The sequence below is a fragment of the Leptonychotes weddellii genome, chromosome 13 (assembly GCF_054177405.1).
Source record: "Leptonychotes weddellii isolate Sample4059 chromosome 13, ASM5417740v2, whole genome shotgun sequence".
Classification (NCBI taxonomy): domain Eukaryota; kingdom Metazoa; phylum Chordata; class Mammalia; order Carnivora; family Phocidae; genus Leptonychotes; species Leptonychotes weddellii.
The window spans coordinates 51,089,133-51,111,178 of NC_138381.1; the positions used below are offsets into that span (position 1 = coordinate 51,089,133).

A 22,046-nucleotide genomic window follows, 5' to 3' on the forward strand; every position below is an offset into this window, starting at 1 on the left:
TTCCTCCTTGTTGAGAGATGTTGTTGGAAAAGGGGTAATCAGGACAGAGAAATAGAAATAGGTGGGAAGAACAGATGCAGCTAGTATTTCTGGAGCATTTATTGTGTGCCAAATGCCATGTTAAGGACTCTACGTCCAACATGAAAAGTAACTTCTGGATGGAAATTATAATTAGCTTCTCTATTTTACAGATGAGGAAACTAGAGCTAAGTGAAGTGATTAATCTAAGTCCCCACAATCAGTAAAGCCTGACCACAGATTGCAGACGAATTAAGCATAGGGATCAGGAAACAGAACAAAAGGTATGAAATCCTACATGTTAAAAAGAGAAAAAGTAAAGGAACGTAACAGAATTAGAAGTCAAAGGAGAGTGCAAAGAAGAGTCTGGGAATTACTAAAAAGCCTCAAATACTGAATTCTGGAGCTTACGTGTACAGCCACCGTCCTGGTAGGCGTGGAAGCCGCGTGCACACCTGTCGCACTTCTCCCCAGCTACGCCTGGGACGCAGTGACACCGGCCTTCCTCGGTGCAGTCATCCGACAAGGAGCCTGACGTGCTGCAGTTACAGGGCAGGCACCCAGGCCCCGCGTCCAGCCCGTAATAGCCAGGCTGTTGCAGAGGAGGACCCGGAGCGTGGGAGTCAAAGTACATTTGAGTTAGCTACTGATACTTACAAGCATGTTTCCCAAATCAAACATCGGATGTTTCATAGAATCACACAGTGGTTATGACATCACTGCAGTTCTTTGTAAACCGAATACAGACTCTGTAGGTCAGGACACCCAGCATTCACCAGCCGTGTTTGGGGCAGTAGCTCTTTCTGGCAGTCATGAAGTGCATTTCATTCGAGCCGAGGTCAAGGTATCAATTATAGACATCACCAAAACACTTTCATGTCTGCAACGGCCACAGGTGTCTTACCAAGCACTGGTCACACTGCTGTCCAGTCACATGGGGTTTGCAGTCACAGAGTCCGGTCTCAAGATGGCAGACATCAGAGAGGGAGCCTTTTCCATGGCACTCACAGGCTAACACACACACAAGAGACATATTTGTGCCCATTTCTGGGTATGGTTGTAGTAAGATCCCTTAATCCCCAAAGGAAAAATTTTAAACATTCATGTTTCAAATCATAAAACTAAAAGAAGAAATTACTTCGCAATAACTTTTACGGGGTTGGCGGAAGGAGCCATCACACAGAAAAACCAATGAAGCTATTAAGATAAGAATTAGCAAACAATCTTAACCAACTGCATGAATTCCTTGAAATCATAAAAATGAGCCACCAATGTTTATCAACAAATCTTCATAAAAAACATGCAATGGAGATTTAAAAATCAATTTAGCTATCAGTTCTTATTCTGATCTTATATGTATTTAATATTTTAAAGCTCAGTTATAACAATCTAGATAGGTAATATTACATTTCATAGTTTAATGTAAAACATTTCCCTGTTCTAAGTCGCGAGTCCCTGTAGTTCCAGTATACTTACCTTCAGGTCAAACATTTCAGTTTTATCTACAGTCATAAGACTGATGTTCAAAACTACAAAGTCCCCACCTTTGCGAAGTGATACAATTTAATGGCTCCTGAAATGTTTAATTGATACTTATAGCACAGCTGTCAATATGCACTTCATTGAAAATATCTAATAAGCTCTTGACCAAATACCCCAGAAATGTGCACTGTCTTTGAATGCTTGGACTCAGGAAATGTGCACTCTGTCATACGCGATAATGATTTAAGAAAAGGAAAACTCCACAAATTCTCTCAAGCCAAGCACACTTTGTGTGGCAGGATTGGCAGGGGAGGCCAGAGCCGTGGTAGATGCTGGAAGGCTGAGGATCAGAGGAAAGGCATTGGAATTCTGTCTCCATAATGGACTGTGGCCAAGACACCTGTGGATATGTTCCCCGGTATAAGTGGGCCATCTAGGACTCCCCCCGTGGGAGGCTGGGGAAGTGCTAGGGGCCCCACGCACCGCCGCCGGTTCCTGTGGCTTACTTTTGAACACTCAACTCACTTTTGTATTAAACATGCCTCCTGGGGGGCCTTGCTGACCCTGGACAGACTGCCCTTCCCAAGGCCAGTTTCCAGAGCGAGTGAAGAGCTGGCCTGCCAGAACGCCTTTCATACGCAAACAACCCCATCCAGAGCCCACGCCCATAAAGGCCTCCTTGCGGGGCTCTCTCCTTCATTTGGGCTTCACTTCCACTATCCCTCTGACCTCTCACCCCAGGGCCATGCATCAGATGATTAGGGACAGCTGCCCTGCCCCAGAGCCTGCTGAAGTTATTCAAAGTAGCCAATCCTAACCCTGCTTACCCTGCCTTGCCCTTTCCTTCCTGAGGAAACCACAACAAAGGCTCTAGCGCACATTTCCCCTCCTGACCAACCTGGGTGCTTCCCGAATACCCTCTCCTATGCCTTGGTGTGTCCCCTCCTCCTGGCCACTGCTGGCCTTGCCATACCTAAATAATGAAACCTGTATTTTCAAACACTCCTCAGCATCCAACTATTCTCCGTTGTCTCCTGTAGAAAACGTCACACACACACACACACACATTTACTCACGTGTGCACGTGCGCACACACACACACAACTTAACTATCTGAGGTCCCATCTCCCTGTCGCCCTCCCTTCCCATTCAACTTGCCCCTCCTGCCTTTTGGCTGCTGAATCTGCTCCTCCTGAAAAGTCTCCCAGGACTTCCCAGGAGCAAATTCAAAGAGCACATTCTGGGTCTTCATCTTGCTGTGAGATGGGCCCCATGGCCACTCCCTCCCTTTTGAACTTCACTCTCACTGAGGTGAGGGACAACCTCTGATTTCCTCCCTCCTTCTTGTCTCTCTCCCTCCGGCGCCCCCCCACCCCAACCACGTGTCTCATTCAAAGCTTCCCTGGCCTTCGGGGAAAAGTCAACGTTCACCATATGATCACCACAAAATATAGACGACAGTAAACTGTATTTATTGTACGATCCGTTTGTGCCTGGGTCACTTTCCAGTATATTTCATTGAAGCTTCATTACAAACTGACATGGGAAGCACTATAACTTTCTCTCTTTTCCACTGTGAAATCTAAAATTTAGAGAGATTATGTCATTTGCCACAGGTCACATAGCTATTTGTAGTCGTCTTTCCATGGTAACAGTTCTAATAGTAATTATTACTAAAAAATGGTTTGCTGTAGGGGTGCCCGGGTAGCTCAGTCAGTTAGACATCTGCCTTCAGCTCAGGTCATGATCCCAGGGTCCTGGGATGGAGTCCCGCATCGGGCTCCCTGCTCGCAGGAAGCCTGCTTCTCCCTCTGCCTCTGCCCCTCCCCCCCCAACTCATGCTCTCTCTCTCTCTCTCCCAAATAAATAAAATCTTTAAAAAAATTGCTTGTGTCAATAATATTAATTTAAAATAGTTTCCAGTAACTACTAGGTGATTTACATATATTTTAGTTCTCATGTGAACCCCACAATATAAAAATTATAACCACTTAACATTTCATATAAGGTTCCTTTAATAGTAGAGCTTGGTGGGGTTCCTACAGCCTCTCCCTCCCTGGTTGCTCCCTTGCTGCCCTGGACAACCCATTCCACACGCACCAAACCCACTAGCACATCAATGCTGATGATTCTCCAGACCCCATTTCTTCCCTGATTCCTGCACGCCTGAATATCCAAATGCCTCCCCAACAAACCCCTAGGAATTCCCATGTCAGCAGTATTGAATACTGACACTTTCACTGGGGTTAACCTAGTAAAATATAATAGTATATTCGCACATGGGGCCTCTGGAAAGTCCATAAGAGGGATCCTATTATAGGCCTGGGAGGATTTCTAGTGAAATATCCAGAAATGACAAGAATTCATCTCATCAAAGCTGGGGGACAGGAAAGAGGAAATGAGAAAAGAATAAAACTTGTAAATGTTTGGAGACTAGAAAGAGCCCAGACAGTGTCAGTCTATAATGAGTCCAGCTGCCTGGGCCACCAACCTGGACCCAGACCCCAATCCTGCCTGTCCTGACCCCACCCCCTCTACCCTCCAGTCAACACAGAGATTTTCTAGTTTCTTTCTTTCTTTTTTTTTTTTTTAAGATTTATTTATTAGAGAGAGAGAGAGGTGGGGAGGAACAGAGGGAGAGGGAGAGAGAGAATCTCAAGCAGGTTTCCTATTGAGTACAGAGCCCGACACGGGGCTCGATGCCAGGCTCAACTCGGGGCTCAATGCGGGGCTCAATCGCACAACCCTGAGATCATGACCTGAGCTGAAATCAAGAGCTGGATGCTCAACTGACTGAGCCACCCAGGCGTCCCAAGAGTTTCTAGTTTCTATCTCTCTTCACCTTTACCCCCATGACAAAGGCTCTACTGGAAGCCCTCATTAACTTTTCCAGCAAGTTTCTTTTCTGGGCTTTTCTCTCCTCTTGTCCACTCTGTCCACCGCAGCGGTTCCAGACTGACTGTTCAACAGAGATCTGGTCAGACCCCGTCCCTGTTCAAGTGACCTGGAGTCGGGGACAGACGGCACAACCTCCACAGGCCAGCGCTGTCCACACCCATCAGCCATGGCTCCTGCCCTGGCCTGACCCTGCCTTTCACTTTCTAGCACCTTCTTTCCAGACTCTGCACCTCAGGCCTGGACGACACTTTCCCACCACTTATCAGCCCACCAGGCATCTCCTACCCATCCGTGAAGACTCACATCAAGTGCCATTTCCTCCAGAGGCAGCCCCACACCATCCTGGACCTTTATGGAGCTTTGTGCAAACCCCAGGGATGGTCATTCGTCGCCCTGCAGAGCTGCCTGTCCTATCAGACCGACACTGCGCACACGGGTCTCCTGACCCCTGCAGATGTGGCTGATGCAACAGATAAACACAATCTCTAATGTCACTTAACTTCAGCCAACAACTCAGACCCAGACCCAAATCCTGTCTGTTCTGACCCTCCTCCCCACCTCTGTTCATCACCAAGATCTACTTTCTACACAAAATACTGAAGCAGTTTTGTCAATGTAGATGCAGATATAAAGGAAAATGATTTTTTTGGTCATGATGAAAAACTTAAATACATTTGAACAACTTGGATATGTAAATTTCCTTTTGCAACTATGAATTTTATGAAATCTAAATACAGATCAAGTGTTTCTTATGAAAATTTAGCATCCTAATTGAAATAGGCTATAAAACATGCACTGATTTTTTTTCTTTTTTTTTTTATTAACATAGAATTTATTATTTGTCTCAGGGGTACCGGTCTGTGGTTCATCAGCCTTACACAATTCACAGCGCTCACCATAGCACATACCCTCCCCAATGTCCATCACCCAGCCACCCCATCCCTCCCACCTCCCTCCACTCCAGCAACCCTCAGTTTGTTTCCTGAGATTAAGAGTCTCTAATGGTTTGTTTCTCTTTCCGGTTTTGTCTTGTTTCATTTTTCCCTCCCTTCCCCTACAATCATCTCTCTTGTTTCTCAAATTCCTCATATCAACATGCACTGAATTTTGAAGACTAAACATTAAAAAGGAAAGCAAATATCTCATTAATACTTTAAAGATTTGGGCGCCTGGGTGGCTCAGTTGGTTAAGCGACTGCCTTCGGCTCAGGTCATGATCCTGGAGTCCCGGGATCAAGTCCCGCATCGGGCTCCCTGCTCGGCAGGGAGTCTGCTTCTCCCTCTGACCCTCCCCCCTCTCATGCTCTATCTCATTCTCTCTCTCAAATAAATAAATAAAATTAAAAAAAAAAATACTTTAAAGATTTGATTACGTGACAAAATGATATTGCTTTTATAACTGGGTAAAATAAGATGTATTACTGCAATACATTTCATCTCTGTCATTTTATTTATGGGTGACTAGAAAATTTAAAATTACATGTGTTATTTACATTTCTACTGGACAGCATTAATATAGAAAAATAATAAAAAGCACTGTTTTTAAAATAGCTATCATTTATTTCATTTCCAGAACTTTAAGTTTTTATCCCAATTACTTCTCACAAAGGCCTTAATATATATATAAATGTGTGTGTGTATACATAATATATATATGTATATATAAAACTATGTCCATTTTATGTATGAGGAAATAGTGGCTCAGAGAGGTTAATAAATTTGCCTAATGTCACACAGTTGGTTGTGACCAACCCTCAGCTCTAACCCACATTAGTCAGACTCCAAAGCCTGAGATCCACATGTGTGCTTTGCCTCCACACCATCACATGTAGCTCCCCAGTAGACCTGGGCCAAAATTTTTCCAACTCCTCTGATGATACTTAGGACAGTACTTGGGAAGTAACAAATGGTTAATAGACGACCAATGAACGAAGTGATGAATCATCAAGGTTGCAGGAAAGACGAAAAGGAATGACATGAGTATAGTGAAAGCATTCTGTAGACTTTGAAGCTTTACACAAATACCAGTTATCATAATTATCCTCCTATGATAACCAATCAAGGTGGCTGTGCTGCCAAGATCAAGTTGACTGGCCCAAGGCTACAAAGCCTTTTCCCTCTCTGGAAGTGTGCCTGGGAAAATAACTTTCCTGTATCGCTAGCACCCTCTTGTGTCGCCATGTTGTAATAGCATAGCAGGACTTCGCATTTATAGGAAATTATTAAAATAATGTAAAATTGCCATTTTTACTCTTTCACACCTTCAAGAGCTGTGCATAAAAATCTGAGGGCTGTATCAGCCCTGAGGCTACAAGTTTGTCATCTCAGGTATAGGAAAGCCTGCTTTCTTTAGCGAGTGGTTCTAAGTGATCCATAATGTCAGGAAGGAAGGAAGCAGAGCTCTGGAGCAACATGAGTCAGTAGTTCAGGAACAGATTGTGAGACTCCAGGGATAGAGCCTTCCCATTTCCCACCCCATATCTTGAAATCCCATCTGACTCGTGAGACCCCTGAGCCCATCCCTCATTAACACTGCAGGCTCTGACCCCAGACTGCCTTCGCCCGGTCCCATCAAGCACCACTTCCTCCACCAGTGGAAGGGCACCTAAATTTTCCAGGCCACCTGACCTGCTCTGTAGGTAGTGGATCAAGCTAAGGCAGGGCACACCGGGAAGAGTGAGGTCTTGGGTCTAAACTGGTATTAACACAAGCGCCGACCGAGATAAAGTTACCCCATAGGCTGAGCCCTTTCTGACACATGTAAGTAGATGGAGACTTCACATGGCCATGAGTAAGGGCCCTGACTTCACAGCCCCCACACTCACCGCGGCAATTTTTGGCAGTCACGGCGTCCCCGTAGAAGCCGTCAGCACACCTCTCGCAGTGGGCACCGTCCGTGTTCCCAATGCATTTCAGGCACTCTCCAGTGACGGAGTCACAGTGACCCTCCTCAAAGGGGTCCACGTTGCCACTGCAGTTGCAGGGAACACAGGATTCCCCGGGCACTGTTGGGTTTCCATAGTAACCGTCTGCGCATCTGCACAAAAGATTGTAAAGGGGACCCAAATGAATGCACTTCCTCTAGACACTACCCCCACCATCCAGGGATTCTCTGAATGGTTAATAAAGCAGACGGACTCTTTTTCCATAAGATTTATTGGGAAGCAATGCAACACCAAGTTCAGACATTCAGATTTCCTTCACTCATTGTGAAGACAGAGAATGTATCCCGAATGAGCCATAAATCCCAGTGGATGTGCCCTCAGCTCCAGGCCAACTGGACCTGCATGCTGTGGGTGTGACGTGGCTCCCCCAGGGACTTCCGCCAGAGCTGGGCACTGAGACTTAACACCTGGGAAAAGACAGTGTTGGCTTTCGGGTGCCAGAAGACAGCTATTAAATCAAACCACTCTGGAACTATCCAGATAGTGGGATATTTCAGTGTGGGAACGGTACACACTGGCTCCTCGCTGTTTTCTATTGTCATCGATGAGAACTCACATGAGCTCGAGGAGCTGAAATGCTGTTCTTGAAAAATTCCCCGGCTTTTTAATCGGCATACTGGTTTTTCTCTATAATTATGGGAAATAATCATTACACACCAAAACGCTAAAATCATACTTACCTATACATTTGAAACAAAACACATATCATTGATATTTAATTAAAAAAGAAAGTTTGATGCAACTTTTGGAAATCAGTTGAGTGATGCAGACAGAGTACCTCTCGCACCAAGCTCCTGAGTATCCCGGGGCGCACTGGTCACAGACCACTTCATCCCCATCCTCTAGGTGGCAAGTGGGGCTGAAACTGTCAAAACATTATAAATGAACACAATTTTCCAATGAGTGGTGCAGAATTTCTAAACATTTAAAATCCTTGTCTTTTACCACTCCTCACAAACTTTCAACGGTTCTTCACTCCAGAAGCCCGGCCCCTGACCATGCAGCCCACCTCATGAGCCTCTCTCCTGGGCACTGGACGCTCCCTGCTCCTGCCTGTCCCTCAGCCCAGAGGCCGCTTCGTCCCCTCTCTGCCTGGGTTCACCTTGTCCCCCGTGCCCAACTCAGCCACCATCTCCTCCAGGAGGCCTTCTCCGATGCTCTTCCTGGTCAAGCCGAGCTCCCGTCTCTGGGTTCCCTGGCGCTGGTCTGCCTGCCTCAGAGCCCCACAGTGGCCAAGAGTGAGCTCTAGCTTACATGTGACAGCCCATCAACATTCCCCAAAGGACCCCCACTGCTCACTGAGGTCCCCTCAACCTCTATTCCTGGGTCTAGGGGGGCTGTGAAGGGAGGTATGGGGGCAACAGGGGGGCCCCTATGATTACATCAGAGTAGCGCTGGTTGTGTCTGTTTTACACAGTGGAGTTTCAAATGAAAATCCCCATGGGGGAGTTCTCTGGGCTGGAGGGAGGAAGAGTCCTAAAGTGTAGGTCAGTGAGAGAGAAATAGGTTTTCAAATCCGGGCCTGCAGGACGCACAGGCCCCAGCAGAGCGAATGAGGCCTTGTGCATCACTGGTTCCTCCCACCCCACTCCTGCCTTGTGCTCAAGGACCATCTGCGATTTCACAAACAGGATCTGCTCTTTGATGCTGCCATAACTTGGCACACTCAGTTCCTTCTGCCCAGAACACCCTTCTCTGTGGCCTTCATCCTTCAAGCCTCAGATCAGGGCCTTCCTCAGAGTCGCTCCAGGCAGAGTCCTACTCTCCTGACAGTGGACATACCTCCACTAGAGTCATGACCACACGGTGGGTCCCATGGGACCAGCAGCCATGGATGAACACTCTGATACACGAGCTCCTACCATGATACTCAGTGTGTAGGAGGCACTCCATAAATACTGGTTGAATCATGAAATGAATTCAGCCCATTTTCAATGAGCCTCATATTTACAACAACTCCTTAAGGCCAGGAACAAAGTTTTATTCATTCCTGTGTACTCTATACCTCCTAGCCTACTGGCAGGCACACCAGATATACACTGAAAGAATTAAGGAGCAACATTAGACCAAGAGGAACCAAAGCATGCACATTTTCTCGCCATCACATGCCTTTCTTATATAATTTAATACACCGAACTTGTTCTTTTTAAAAAGAGAGAATTCACCCCTCCATCTTTACCACTGGGTAAGCACACTATCTTCACACACGAGGTCTGGCCACACTAGGCTGGCTCCACAGGTGGGAGTGCCGTGCTTACTTGTTGGAGGCTGTGGAGAGGGGGCAGGCACACGGCTGGCAGTCCTCCGGGGTCCCTCGGGAAGGCAGCCCGTAGAAGCCAGGCGCGCACTGCTCACAGTGGTCCCCGGTGGTGTTATGCTCGCAAGCCTAGAACACATGCATGGATGAGACTCAGTTCAGGCTTCCTTAAATGATTCTCTGATTCATCAAAAAGTAACTTGAAGTCAGGGTGGGAAAAAAAATGCTCAAAAAAGTCACCAAACTCTCTTACATGAGGAGGGGTTGCCTGCTCCCAGATAAATACAAAATTTTAATTTGTACAATCTGTATACATGGGAAGCTTTCACTCTGCCCATGTCAGAGTAGCTGCTACCAGACTTGCCCTTCTGTAGTAAAGAACTAGAAAACGGGAACAAAACATATTGAACAACTTCTTTCAGACGCTAGACAACAAAGGTGAGAGAAGGGAGGTGACAGGATGACTTGGAATCACACGTCTTTTTCCTGGAGACACTTGCTAAGCAGGTGGGGGAGGGGGGAGACCCAAGCAGAATGTGGGGGGTCTTGTTGAGTTGAGGAGACAGAGGTCTGAGTTTGGGGAGACTGGAACTGCAGGAATTTGGGCAGAGAATCGGAGCTTCACAGAATAAGAACTCCAGAAATCTGCACAGGAGACCCCTTCAAATAGCTACTGAATACAAGCTTCTCATGTATAGAGTGCATTTCCATGCAGCCAGCCGAAAAATTAAGAACTCACGCAGAGGCCAGGGACACTAGAATTGTAACCAGCCAGTGTGGGGAGTCTCTGTTAAACGCCCAGAGCACCCAGTAGAGACCCCAGAAGAAAAACTCTTTCTCAGTAGGGCTAAGCCTGCCCTAGAGTAGAGGTTATACTAGACCCACCCTAACAAAACTTAAAAACAAACCTTGAAACAATCCAGCTGACCTATGATAATTTAACCACTTGCCAAAACAAACTCTGATGGTTTTTGTTACTTAACAAAATCCAGAGACTTAACAGTGAACAATATTCATCATGCAATCGGAAACCACTGAGTATGCTTCCGCTAGTCACATCTGGGAGAATTTGGAATCCATGAGTCCAGGCAGATAACAAGTAGGTAAATAAATAAACATAAGAAAGGAGGGTTCTTGCTTACAGTAGAATGCTGTGTACCAAAAGAGAAGCATGGAGAACATCATATAAGTGTTGGTGGGGCAAGAATCATCAGAGACTGCTAAATCTAAGGGGGAATTTTGATGATGAATATGATACTTGCATGGTCTTAAAGTGTCTCTGTCACACTGCTTATTAATTGCAAAATAAAAGAACAGTAAATATATAGTAATTGACCAACAGCTGGCGTGTGTAATAATCAGAATTCACACCACCAGCAAGGGGCAGTGGACATTGTGGGCTTCCACGTGTGGTTCTCTGAGAAGGCCACAGCATCACTAATGAAGTGTTCTGGCCTGAAAGGTATAACCTGAACCAATTCATGAAAAAACAAGAGAAGGACTGCCAAATAAGGGGCATTTTATTTTTTGAAAAATGATCGTGTTCTTCAAGGTGCATTATAAAAGACAAAGAAATGCTGTAGAATGCTGTACTTCAGATTAAAGAAGACTAGAGAGACATGACAATAAAATGCAATACCTAAACTAGATGGGGCCTGTCATGGTGGGAAAAATGCTATAAAGGACATAATGGAGTCAACTGGCCAAATGGAAAAATGGATGGTAGATTAGAAAAAGTAAGATAGGGCACCTGGGTGGCTCAGATGGTTAAGCGTCTGCCTTCGGCTCAGGTCATGATCCCAGGGTCCTGGGATTGAGCCCCGCATCGGGCTCCCTGCTTGGCGGGAAGCCTGCTTCTCCCTCTCCCTCTGCCTCTCCCCTGCTCATGCTCTCTCTCTCTCTCTCTCTCTCTCTGTATCTCCCTGTCTCAAATGAATAAATAAAAAATCTTTAAAAAAAAAAAAAGAAAAGAAAAAGTAGGATACCAAAGTTATATTTATTGAAGTTGATAATGTACTGTGGTTATATAAGAGAAAATCCTTATTCTCAGGACATACACACTGAAGTATTTAGGGATAAATGAGCATAGTGTACGCAACTTATTCTCAAGTGGTTTAGAAAAAAATATTATGATTCGATAAACAGATAATGAGAATAATACAGCAAATGGGGAAAATGTTAACAACAAGGTGAATCTGGGTAAAAGGTGGGTGCCCTAAGTACTATTTTTCTTCCTACAACTTTTGCATACATTTTAAGATGATATCCAAATAAGGGTTTTGTTCTTTTTTTTTTTTAAAGGCAGGATAATAACTACTAGATCTGAGAAGAAGCAAACAAACAAAAAGCAAATGTGATTCATAAGGAGAAAAATCTAAAAAGTAGGCAGAGGAAAAAAAAAAGACAACCCAGAGAATTACATGTATAAGAATGACTAATGACTTTTCACTTGAAACAATGCAAGCCATATGCAAACAACAATTTTCAAGTCCTGAAAAAAAAATCTGCAAAAATCTATTTCCAACTCAAAGATGAAAGAAAGCCTTTTTCAGGTCAAGAAAAGGTGAGAGAATTTGTCGGCTGTCAGACCTGCACCAAACAAATGCTAAAAACAGTTCTTTGGAAGGTAGAAACATGGAACCAGATGAAATCTTGGATTTATACCAAGGATTGAAGAGTATCAGAAACGATAAATACAGGGAAAATATGAAAGACTTATTTCCTTCTTGAAAACATGTCTTTAAGAAAGCAGAATGACGCCACATCAGGCGTATAGGAGGTATGCAGGAGAAACGAGACGGGCAGAGCAGGCCCCGAAGGAAGCGACGTCGAGCATGAGGGCAGCTGCAGAGCTCAAGGGAAAGCTGAGCCTGTTCTCCATATTCTTTCCCAAGTTCCGCTCTGCCCGTGACTTGGTCTCCCCAGGTCCTCCCATGACCCCCACCCCCATGCTGATGTCACCCAGAATTTTTTCCTGTGATCTCTACCCACCCCTGCCTGTACTCACTTGCCCCAGCTCCCACCTGTGGGTCCACCTTGCCACCCACTTCCCTTTACCCCCTTTTCTGAGAGCCACTCATTTTATAGACCTTGTTGGCCATTTTTCATTCAACAGTTTAAATAATATTTCCAGTTTCAAAACTTGAATACTTTTCTACCATTCCTGAGGTTGATAAAAGTTTTCCCATAGGTTAAATTTAATTTGGGACTATAAATATTTGTATTACATCCTTTTAAACAGGTTTTCACCATTTTTTTTTAAGATTTACTTATTTTAGGGAGAGAGAGTGAGAGCATGAGTGGGAGGGGCAGAGGGAGAGGGAGAGAGAATCACAAGCAGATTCCATGCTGAGTGCAGAGTCTGACGATGTGGGGCTTGATCCCAGGACCCTGAGATCACCACCTGAGCTAAAACCAAGAGTCAGAGGCTTAACCGAGGGCACCACCCAAGTGCCCCAGGCTTTCACCAGTTTTATGTAGTTATCCTAGACCAGGGCTTCTAAACTTGAATTGTTTACAAATCACCTGGGTTCAATGTCAATTCTGATTCAGGAGGTCTGACATAGGGCCTGAGTTCTGCATTTCTAAAAAACTCCAGGGTGATGCACAGACTGCTGGTCCTCAGGTGACATTTTGGTAGGAATGTCTTAGACTCTTTTTTTCCTCCCCATCCCCTATGTGACCTTGATTTTGATGATTAACCCAAATTAATTTAAAATGCAGCTGGCTTTGGTAAATGGCTACATGGTTGAGCTAAAAGTATTATGCAAAATAACTAGTTTCATTAAAATACATTTAATTATGTCCACTTGCAAAATATCTATGATAGGATTTCTTTGCTCAAAGGGCCAGACAGGGTTTTCTTTCTCTTTGGGAAAGCCATTACGTAGTTCTGCTAAAAAAAACCTACCAAATCTGTTTTGACGCTTTTTCAGGTCACCATCCCTTTAAGGGACCAGCCCTGTTGGTGGAGCTGGAATCTGAGGGAGGAGAAATGCTCATCTCCTCAGGAAGGAAAAACATCTTCTCTTGAATGGAAGAGAAAAAAACATGAGGGCCCAAGATACGCAACTGCCTTTTAGGCTCTTCTCTTTCAGAAGAGAGCAAACTGGTTTCTCCTTGGGAGGACAGCAGAAAGAGCTGGGAGAACAGGAGCTAATGTAAATCGTGGACATTGGGGGGGCTATGATGTGTCAATGTGGGTTCATCAACTGCACCAATGTGTCCCTCTGGCGGGGGGAGGGGGCTGTTGATAATATGGGAGGCTGTGTGTGCGTGGGGGCAGGAGGTATATGAGAAATCCCTACACCTTCCTTTCAGTTTTGCTGTAAACCTAAAACCACGCTTTTAAAAAAAAAAAAAAAAGATAGGGCACTAAGAACAATTGGAACCTTCTCTCTGATAACCTGTAAATCAGGAGTTGACTCTGGGAAACTGGATGGCTACATGCAAGGCCCAGGGCTAGAAATGGCTATCCAAAGGGGAGAATTCAAAGGTTTCTTTGTAAAATAGAATAGAAAAAAAAAAAAAAAAAAGCAAAGTTAGATGAAACAGATAAATGATGCTACCAAGTTTTTATGTTTCTTTAAAGTCCAATCTAAATTTTTATTATTTTTGCCCCTTCAAACATGAATGACTTAAAAAGGTAAAAATAATAACTTGACAGTGCAAAAGGCTGGCAGACAGCACCTCATCTGAGTGTTCCGGGCTAACATCCCCTAACAGTGTGCGCCGAGGGGGCACGTCACCTTCATGTCTTCCTGCCTAAAATGCAAAACCTCTAGCTAATCACGAGAAAACAGACACACTCTAGTGGAGGACATTCCAGAGAATGTCCAGGGCTCCTCAAAAGCGCCACAGTCATGAAAGACAAGGGAAAACTGAGGCGCTGTCACAGAATGAAGGCGACAACTGCAAAGTGGTTCTGGATTTGAGGCTGGAAAGGGGACATGAGTGGGAAATCTGATGAAATCTGAGTGAAATCCACAGTTCTGTTGATGAGATTGTGCCCACGTGAATTTCTTAATTTTGATCACTGTACTCTGGTAAGGCAAGATGCGAGCACCAGGGAAAGCAGGGTGAAGACTGAACAGGATCTTGCCGTGCTATTTTTGCAGCCTTATTGTAAATCTAACATTATTTCCCCAAATTTTTCAATTATAAAAATTATCACTTATTATAATTAGAACTTAAGGGCTGGTTGCTACTTAGCATTTTCACTTTAGTGTGAGTATATATTTTTGTAAAGATATAGTAATAGAAGCATGTGCCAATACCCTTTTGGCTTACCTGTACCTAAAGCCATGGGTGCCACAATCACAGCCTGCTGACACCCCCAACTGTTGGCAGCCACCCTAGAAGGCTGGCCTTACAAACCCAAATGGAAAGGCAGAGGCGTTTAAAAAAAGCAACAACCTCATCAAGCTCTGGGAAACTGATCCTGAGGGATTGAGTGTGTGTGTAAAACATCACTTCATGTAATTCCTATAGACACTTGCTTTCCAGAACGATGAAATGAACAAAGAACAAAATGAAAGCTTTACTTACAGAATCAAGAAAAACTAAGTTCTAGAAAGATTAAACAATCCATGGCATCATGTTGAGATCTTCTCCATGGCTCTGATAATTAATTTTCCCTAGCCTTGGGACTGAATCAATCTCTTTTGGAAAGAGCATGAACATTCCCCTGTATGGTGAATAGGACTCAGCTGATTAATATAGGCATTCACTCCATCTCTGTGCAGTAAATCCATTAGAACCCAGGAGTATGGCCTGGCTTCCAGGCAAAAAGAGCCTAAAAGAATTCCTGATTGAAGTTAAAAAACAAGTCTTGCCCTGTATCTGCCCCAAAGTTCATTCTCAAGATTAACTGCATATTTGTCAAGCCATGTTTCAACTCCTGTTGCATGAAAGAAGTACTTGTTTGAAGAGTTTACCCGAGCTAAGAACTATAAAGCATTATATATTGCACAAACGAGTGTGATTATTAGAAGTTTTATTATTCCTTTTAGGACATATTGTGTAATATGTTAAAGGAATTCTAACACTTTCATTTAAAAGCCCTGATCCTTTTTAATCAGTGGGCAATATTTTCTACCTTTATATGGCTTTCTAATCTTACGAAGTGAATTCGTTGTTCTAATAAAAAACCTGCAATGACATTATATATCCCTTTTCCATTTTCACCAAAATAACTTTTTTTCAAAAAAGAGCGGAGGAAAAAGCAGGAAACATATTATGATATGAACTTAAGTCTGCGAATTTCCTCTGGGGTCTACAAGGGCCGGGATAATCTCCTATGGAGGAAGCACTTTTTTTAACCACTCTGCGCAGCAGATGGCTTTGGGATAGGTAGGAGGGGGCACTCGAGTTCTTGGCAACAGACTCACAAAGCAAACGCCATGAATATCACATTCAGCTGCATGGCCGTGGCATTCACAGGGTTGACAAATTCCTCCAAAGAGTATTCCATCCACGCGGTAATAGCCAGGGAGGCAGGACTGCAAGAGAGGGACAGGTGACACACGCGGGGGAAGGCAACCTTGTACATCATGCAAATCATCTTCTTGTCAATAGGTTAGGAACATCAAGCGCTCCAATTTCCATAAGTAGAGAAACATACTTCTTTTTCCCCCCCAAACTTCTTTATTGAGGTATCATTCACATGTCATAAAATGCACCCATTTTAAGGATACAGTTCACTGATTTTTTAGTAAACTTACCGAATTGTGCAACATCGCCATAATCCAGTTCCTCATTTTTTTTTAAAGATTTATTTGAGAGAGAGAGCATGCACAAGCAGGGGGAGGGGCAGAAGGAGAGGGAAAGAATCCCAAGCAGACTCCCTGCTGAGCTTGGAGACCTAAATGGGGCTTGATCTCATGACCTGAGCCGAAATCAAAAGTCAGATACCCAACTGACTGAGCCACCCAGGCCCCCTTCCTCATTTCTTTTTATAGGTAGAAACACGCACACCAAAACCTAGTGGCGATACAATGGGTCAGCATCCACCTTCACGGTACCTGCCGCAATATTATTAGAAATCATGTAACACTCAGCCACTTAACCAGTGTTTCAATCAAGAGGACATTTTCCTCTCAACCTGATTTTGTTTTCTTTTGGGTAAGAGTCACTAAATACTACCATCAAAGTGCTCAAGGGTAGGTCTGTATCAAACTGCATCAGGTGAATTGAGCAAACATTATAGGCGTGCTTTCGTGGTATTCATGGATGCTGTCCCCTGCCTGGGAGGAGCAGGGGGCCATCCCAGACAGTCATTCATGTCATTCTCAAGATGACCCTGAGAACCATTCTCTCTATTTTATAGACATGGAATATGGAACATGGAGCAGTTAGACCCCGTGCCCACTGTGCCAATGGAAAGATTCAAAGTCGGGGAGACACACCTCCCAGACCTGTGGCCACGGGGCTCCTTGGGGCTGCACCAGACATAAAACGTGTTTCGAGTGCAGACTGGTGAGTGATTATTTGGGAGGCCAGCATACTCCCATGGGGCCATGGGAGGAGAGGCGTGGATCTGGTTTTTACTCTTGTAAAAAATTTTAAAATTGCATTTTCATTATTTGAGTAATATATACATGCATTCATTCACACTGACCTTGTGAAAGTCCCCTTAACACCTCCATGCACCACGTTCCCGTCAAGGACAATGGGCCAGTCTACAGATGGGCACTGAGGGGGAGCTGCCTGGGGGTCTGTGTGGTGGCCACAGGGCTCTCAAGAATTCCAGTCCCCACCTATAGCTGCCTGATTCCTTACGTCAGCTCCTAATGAAAGAATGAGTTCTTCTGGCTGATAAAAACACTTAAAATTATGTGTTAAGCTTCGTGTGCTTCCTTGAGCGATCATCCCCTGCACATCAGCGCATTTTCCTCTGAACCCAGTGGACCAGGAGTCCTCCAGCAGCACCTGCTCACTGCTGCCTCCTCCTGGTCTAGCTAGCCTGGGCTTCTACTTTATCTGCCAGCCAGCCCACTCCCACATCCCACATACTATGAGGTAGCCTTAAGGTCATTTATCCGGTAAGCACACAGGACTTAGATCCTACAGATACTTCCTTGGCCTAAAAATACATGTCTTAGATCTAAAAAAAAAAGTTCATGGGGTCATAAAAGAAACAACCCTGTAAAATATTTAAAATAGAAATAGAAATATTTAATTAAAAGTCTACATCATGAAGCACAGGCCAACTTTATTAACTGCAAAGTGTACAACTGATAAAGATTCGTAAAAACAAATCATAAGTTAATGGCCCAAAACTCACAGTCAATGACAAGCCAGTCTTAAACACGGGAGAGGTAGGACCGTGTGGTGGTTAATGGTGCACGTGATGCTTGGAACCTGATATAACTACTTCCTAGCTCTTTCCTACAGAAAGAGGTTAGGATCGTGCCAAATAACATAGAAAGTCCTCAGCAGGAGAGAGTTATTATCAATATTCATGTCCAAATAATTTCAAAATATATTTCAGAAAATTTTTTTAGTGACAGATTACTTCTACTGGTGATTGTAAGCACATTCTCACACACTTCATTGTGAAGTAGAGGTCACCCAAGTTAACCTAGCTGGGGGCCATAAAAAGTCTCAAAACGGGCCTGGCTTTCTAGGTGGCACGCTGGTGATTTGTAAATGTCCAGATACAATCAAGTTCAACCCTCCTTAGAAATGCAAACTATGGCATGGGCAGTGCAACTTTCTGGTTGACTAAGGCAAGAGGGTAGACTGAAATCAGGCCACTTCCACGTGTCCCAGGACTCCCCTGGAAGAGGCACCAGATTGCCTTAAACATTGTGACTTCCAATATTCCTAAAGCTGCCCAAAGTCTGAGCCAAATGTTAGGTTTCTAAAGTTAAAATTCAAGTGCGGGTTATTGTATCACCTTTAATGTGCTTTTTGTCTCCTTAGGAAAGAACAAAAGGAGGTAGGAAGGGAAGAAGAGGAGCCTTACCTCACAGGAGAGCCCTCTGTAGCCTTGGGGACATTCGCAGTGCTCCACCTCGGTGGCCAGTGCCAGGTCTATAACGTTAGGGCTGGCTGTATCCAAAGAGACAGAATCCAACCTACCAATAGACAGGAGTCATCCCGTGACTCAGATGCCTACCTGCAAATGACAGCTGACATCTTGATGAAGGTGGATTCTTAAAGTTTTCTTCAAACAAAAAGGTGATGTGACTTTTGTAAGTTACTACAGATTTTCCCACCAATATGATTTCTGAAAGCTGTCAGTATTCTCTGGAAGGCCTTTGCAACATTTGGTGCAAAGAAGAGTAGTCGCCCAGACAGCTGTGGGAAGGGTCTGATGTTGCCCAGTCTGAGTTGAAACACTTCTGAAAAACTAACCCATTTAATCATCCTATCTCAAATACAGAGATTGTTCTTAAATGTAAAATTCTGTGTTTGCTTTAGGCCAACGTGCATGCGTAGCCGTAGCCTGGCATTGCCAGAAATTGACCTTCTGGAAGTAATGACATGACCGAGGATGGGAACATTAGCTTAAATAGACAGGAAAATCTAAGACCATTAACATCAGGAGGGTAAAAACAAGATACAAGGTGGTCCAGACAATTGTGAACTTGTCAGGCATTTCTCAGAAAATCACCCTGAAAGTTTCTGTTCCTGATGTCAAAGTGATCTCCTACTGAGGCACACTTGTCATGGACCACTGTTCTTACATCGTCACTAAAATTATAGTAATAAAAATATTTTTTAAGGCAGCCAGTTCCATTAGTTGTACCCTTAAAATAATCAAGGAAAATATATTACACTGAAAATACATCATTATTAATAGATGAAGACGAGATTGAGGACCCTTCCCATGAGCTTTCCCTCTCTTTCAAGACACACCTGTAAAGAGCCATTTTTGCAGAATTGTAGTTGGCTCTAATCAAGAGATGTGTCACGTTGGCAAGGACAGTCATCAGCTGGTCGCGATCTATCTCCCTTTTGTTATTAAAATCTCGAAAGTTCTCCGGCACAAGTCTGACCACGTTCAAGTACTCTTCATGTGGTTGTAATGCCAGGCCCTCAGCCTGGGTGCTTAAAGTGAGTCCATTTCCCTAATATTTAAACCAAGAGGAAATACATTTGTAATTCAACTTCACGATCAAAAAATAAAAGCAAATTTCTCTTCAGCAACGTGGCTTTTCATTTGTGCTTAGGTTCTCAGGGCAAACATGTAATTGTATCTATAACTCTTGGTTCGGAATGATCAGAGGAGAGCTGTTTCCTTGTATTCCCCTCCGAGGGATTCAGAGAATAAATCTAAAGCCTGGGTCCTGTGCTGGGATCTCAGAAGAGAAACAGCATGTATGCGCCCATAGCTTTCCTCAAAGCAATGAATCTGACACCCCTCATCTTTAACTGAAGAGCAAAAGTAGAAAAGTATATAAAGATACCTCTAGCTTTCCACAAAATTGCCATTCCCAAAAATGCTTTATGTCACCCCGATCCCACTTGCCGCAGGCTGGATGGGGGGTGCACATCATTAAAGGTGCTGGGAGAAAGGGACGTCTGGGTGGCTCAGTCAGTTAAATGTCTGCCCTCGGCTCAGGTCATGATCCCAGGGTCCTGGGATCCAATCCCATGTTGGGTTCCCTGCTCAGCAGGGAGCCTGCTTCTCCCTCTCCTTTTGCCCTTCCCTCCACCCTCCACTTGTTCTCTCTCTCTCTCAAATAAATAAGTAAAATCTTTAAAGAAAAATAAAAAATAAAGGTACCAGGAGAGGGGGCAGACACTGCAGACTAGAACCTGAGGTGGTTTCTTACCTTTGGGAAAATTTCCGGCGAGGCTGAGCTGGGTCTTTGAGTGATGGGGGCGGAAGGGAGTGAGGGTACAGTGGCTGAGGACAAAAATGGGAACCCATCTTCCGTCCCCACGCTGCCAAGCACTACTGGCTAAGCATTCATGTGGGTGGCAACGTGGCAGAAGGAGACAGAGGGACTCAAAGGGCTGACAGGGTACTTCCAACGTCAGAGCAAACCTGTCTCCCTTCTCAATGTGAAAAGATGGGTCAGCTTTGGGGATCGAGGGAAAAGCCCCATGTGCTGTCCTGAGACAATTCCAGGAATGGGCCCAAAGAGAATTGTCACCAGTCTTGGTGGTGCCTGGATGAGGCAAAGCCTTGCTGAACGGCCACCTGGCCCTGTGCTCCCCGCTACTATGGCCTCCCTTACCACTTGGAGTCATGAACTGTCCCCCAGAGAAGCCCTTCTGCTCTACAGCAAAGCAATGTGAAAGCAACTACCTTAATGATAACATCAGCGTAAGACATGAGGTCCCCGTCCACCATCTCCACGGGAACATCATAAGACACTGTGTACTTGAGGAAGCCACCAAACGCAGTCAGCTGAAAGAGGTAAGCGAGAGTGAACACGGAGGGCACATGACCACAGCCCCTCTGTAAGAGGAAGTGGTGGCCAGGATCCGTTGGGAAACAACCCGGCTGCAAGGTGTCCGAGTGGCCACGGTACAGAAGGGAGTCCACAGCAAGGCAGTGAAAAGAAAGCATATTATACGAATATGTTGTTTAACCAATATTACCAAAATGCAGGATGTGATTTAAATGTACAGAAGAAAGATGTGCTCCTTCTTAAAGAAAGCCCAAGGTGAACGAGCATCAACTTCTGTGAGTCACATAGGAGACGTGTATTTCACTTAATTTTTTAGGATTTAGGAGTCAGATCCATGATGATAATCCCAACATTCTGATCTCCTTGCACTGCTTGTAGAAGAACAATAAGGAACAGGACTCATCAGTTAAAAGATGGACTAAAGGTTTTTCCTCCTGGTCGTATCCTTTAATACAAAATGGAGATGTTCTTTGTGACAGGTGTGTGACACAATATCAGGTTCAGAATCCAGTCTTTGCACCCGAAAATTAGAAGAGTGATCTTAACAGGAAAAAAAAGATCATTGACCTTTGGTGATTAGACCACATTATAAAGAGAGCACATCTTCTAGGATTATAATTTGATGGGAAAAAAGAATTGTTTTCAAAATAAACACTACTTAAACCTAAGTCTAAATAAAATAAGTTGTAAAATTAAAATATAACCAATAAGTGAAATAGAAACTTCCCAAGCTATAAGACCTGCACTACGATGAAACATAGACCATTACTTCAAAACAAACCAAATGCACAGGGAAGGTAAGCACGGAGCTTGAGCCACTGAGATAGATTCTACAGAGTATATTTTCGGATCATCAGAATCTGGAGAGAAGTGGCAATATTGGGGGCGCCTGGGTGGCTCACTCAGGTAAACTAACCTTTGAACCAAACTGCCTTTGGTTCAGGTCATGATTCTGGGGTCCTGCGATGGAGCCCCATATGGGGCTCCCTGCTCAGCGGGGAGTCTGTTTCTCTCTCTCTGTCTGCCCCCTCCCCCCACTCATGCTCTCTCTCCCTCCCTCCCTCTCTGTCTCAAAGAA

At 44.4% G+C, this 22,046-nt stretch overlaps 1 protein-coding gene across 7 annotated transcripts in view; it reads right to left on the reverse strand.

Moving 5' to 3' along the window:
* Positions 1-22,046, reverse strand: part of LAMA1 (laminin subunit alpha 1) — a 160,460-nt gene that overhangs the window by 67,478 nt on the left and 70,936 nt on the right. For all 7 annotated transcript variants that reach the window (XR_014139702.1, XR_014139701.1, XM_081801584.1 and 4 more), the window contains exons 13-21: positions 20,863-20,964; positions 19,464-19,675; positions 18,568-18,679; positions 15,989-16,099; positions 9,601-9,728; positions 8,121-8,207; positions 7,223-7,434; positions 923-1,029; positions 430-610 (exon numbers count right to left, since the gene is read on the reverse strand). Coding sequence is in view for 5 of the 7 variants with exons in the window: in XM_081801584.1 (XP_081657710.1) it covers positions 430-610; positions 923-1,029; positions 7,223-7,434; positions 8,121-8,207; positions 9,601-9,728; positions 15,989-16,099; positions 18,568-18,679; positions 19,464-19,675; positions 20,863-20,964 (1,252 nt within the window). In the remaining 2 variants the exon portion in view is untranslated. The remainder of the gene's footprint in view (positions 1-429; positions 611-922; positions 1,030-7,222; positions 7,435-8,120; positions 8,208-9,600; positions 9,729-15,988; positions 16,100-18,567; positions 18,680-19,463; positions 19,676-20,862; positions 20,965-22,046) is intronic.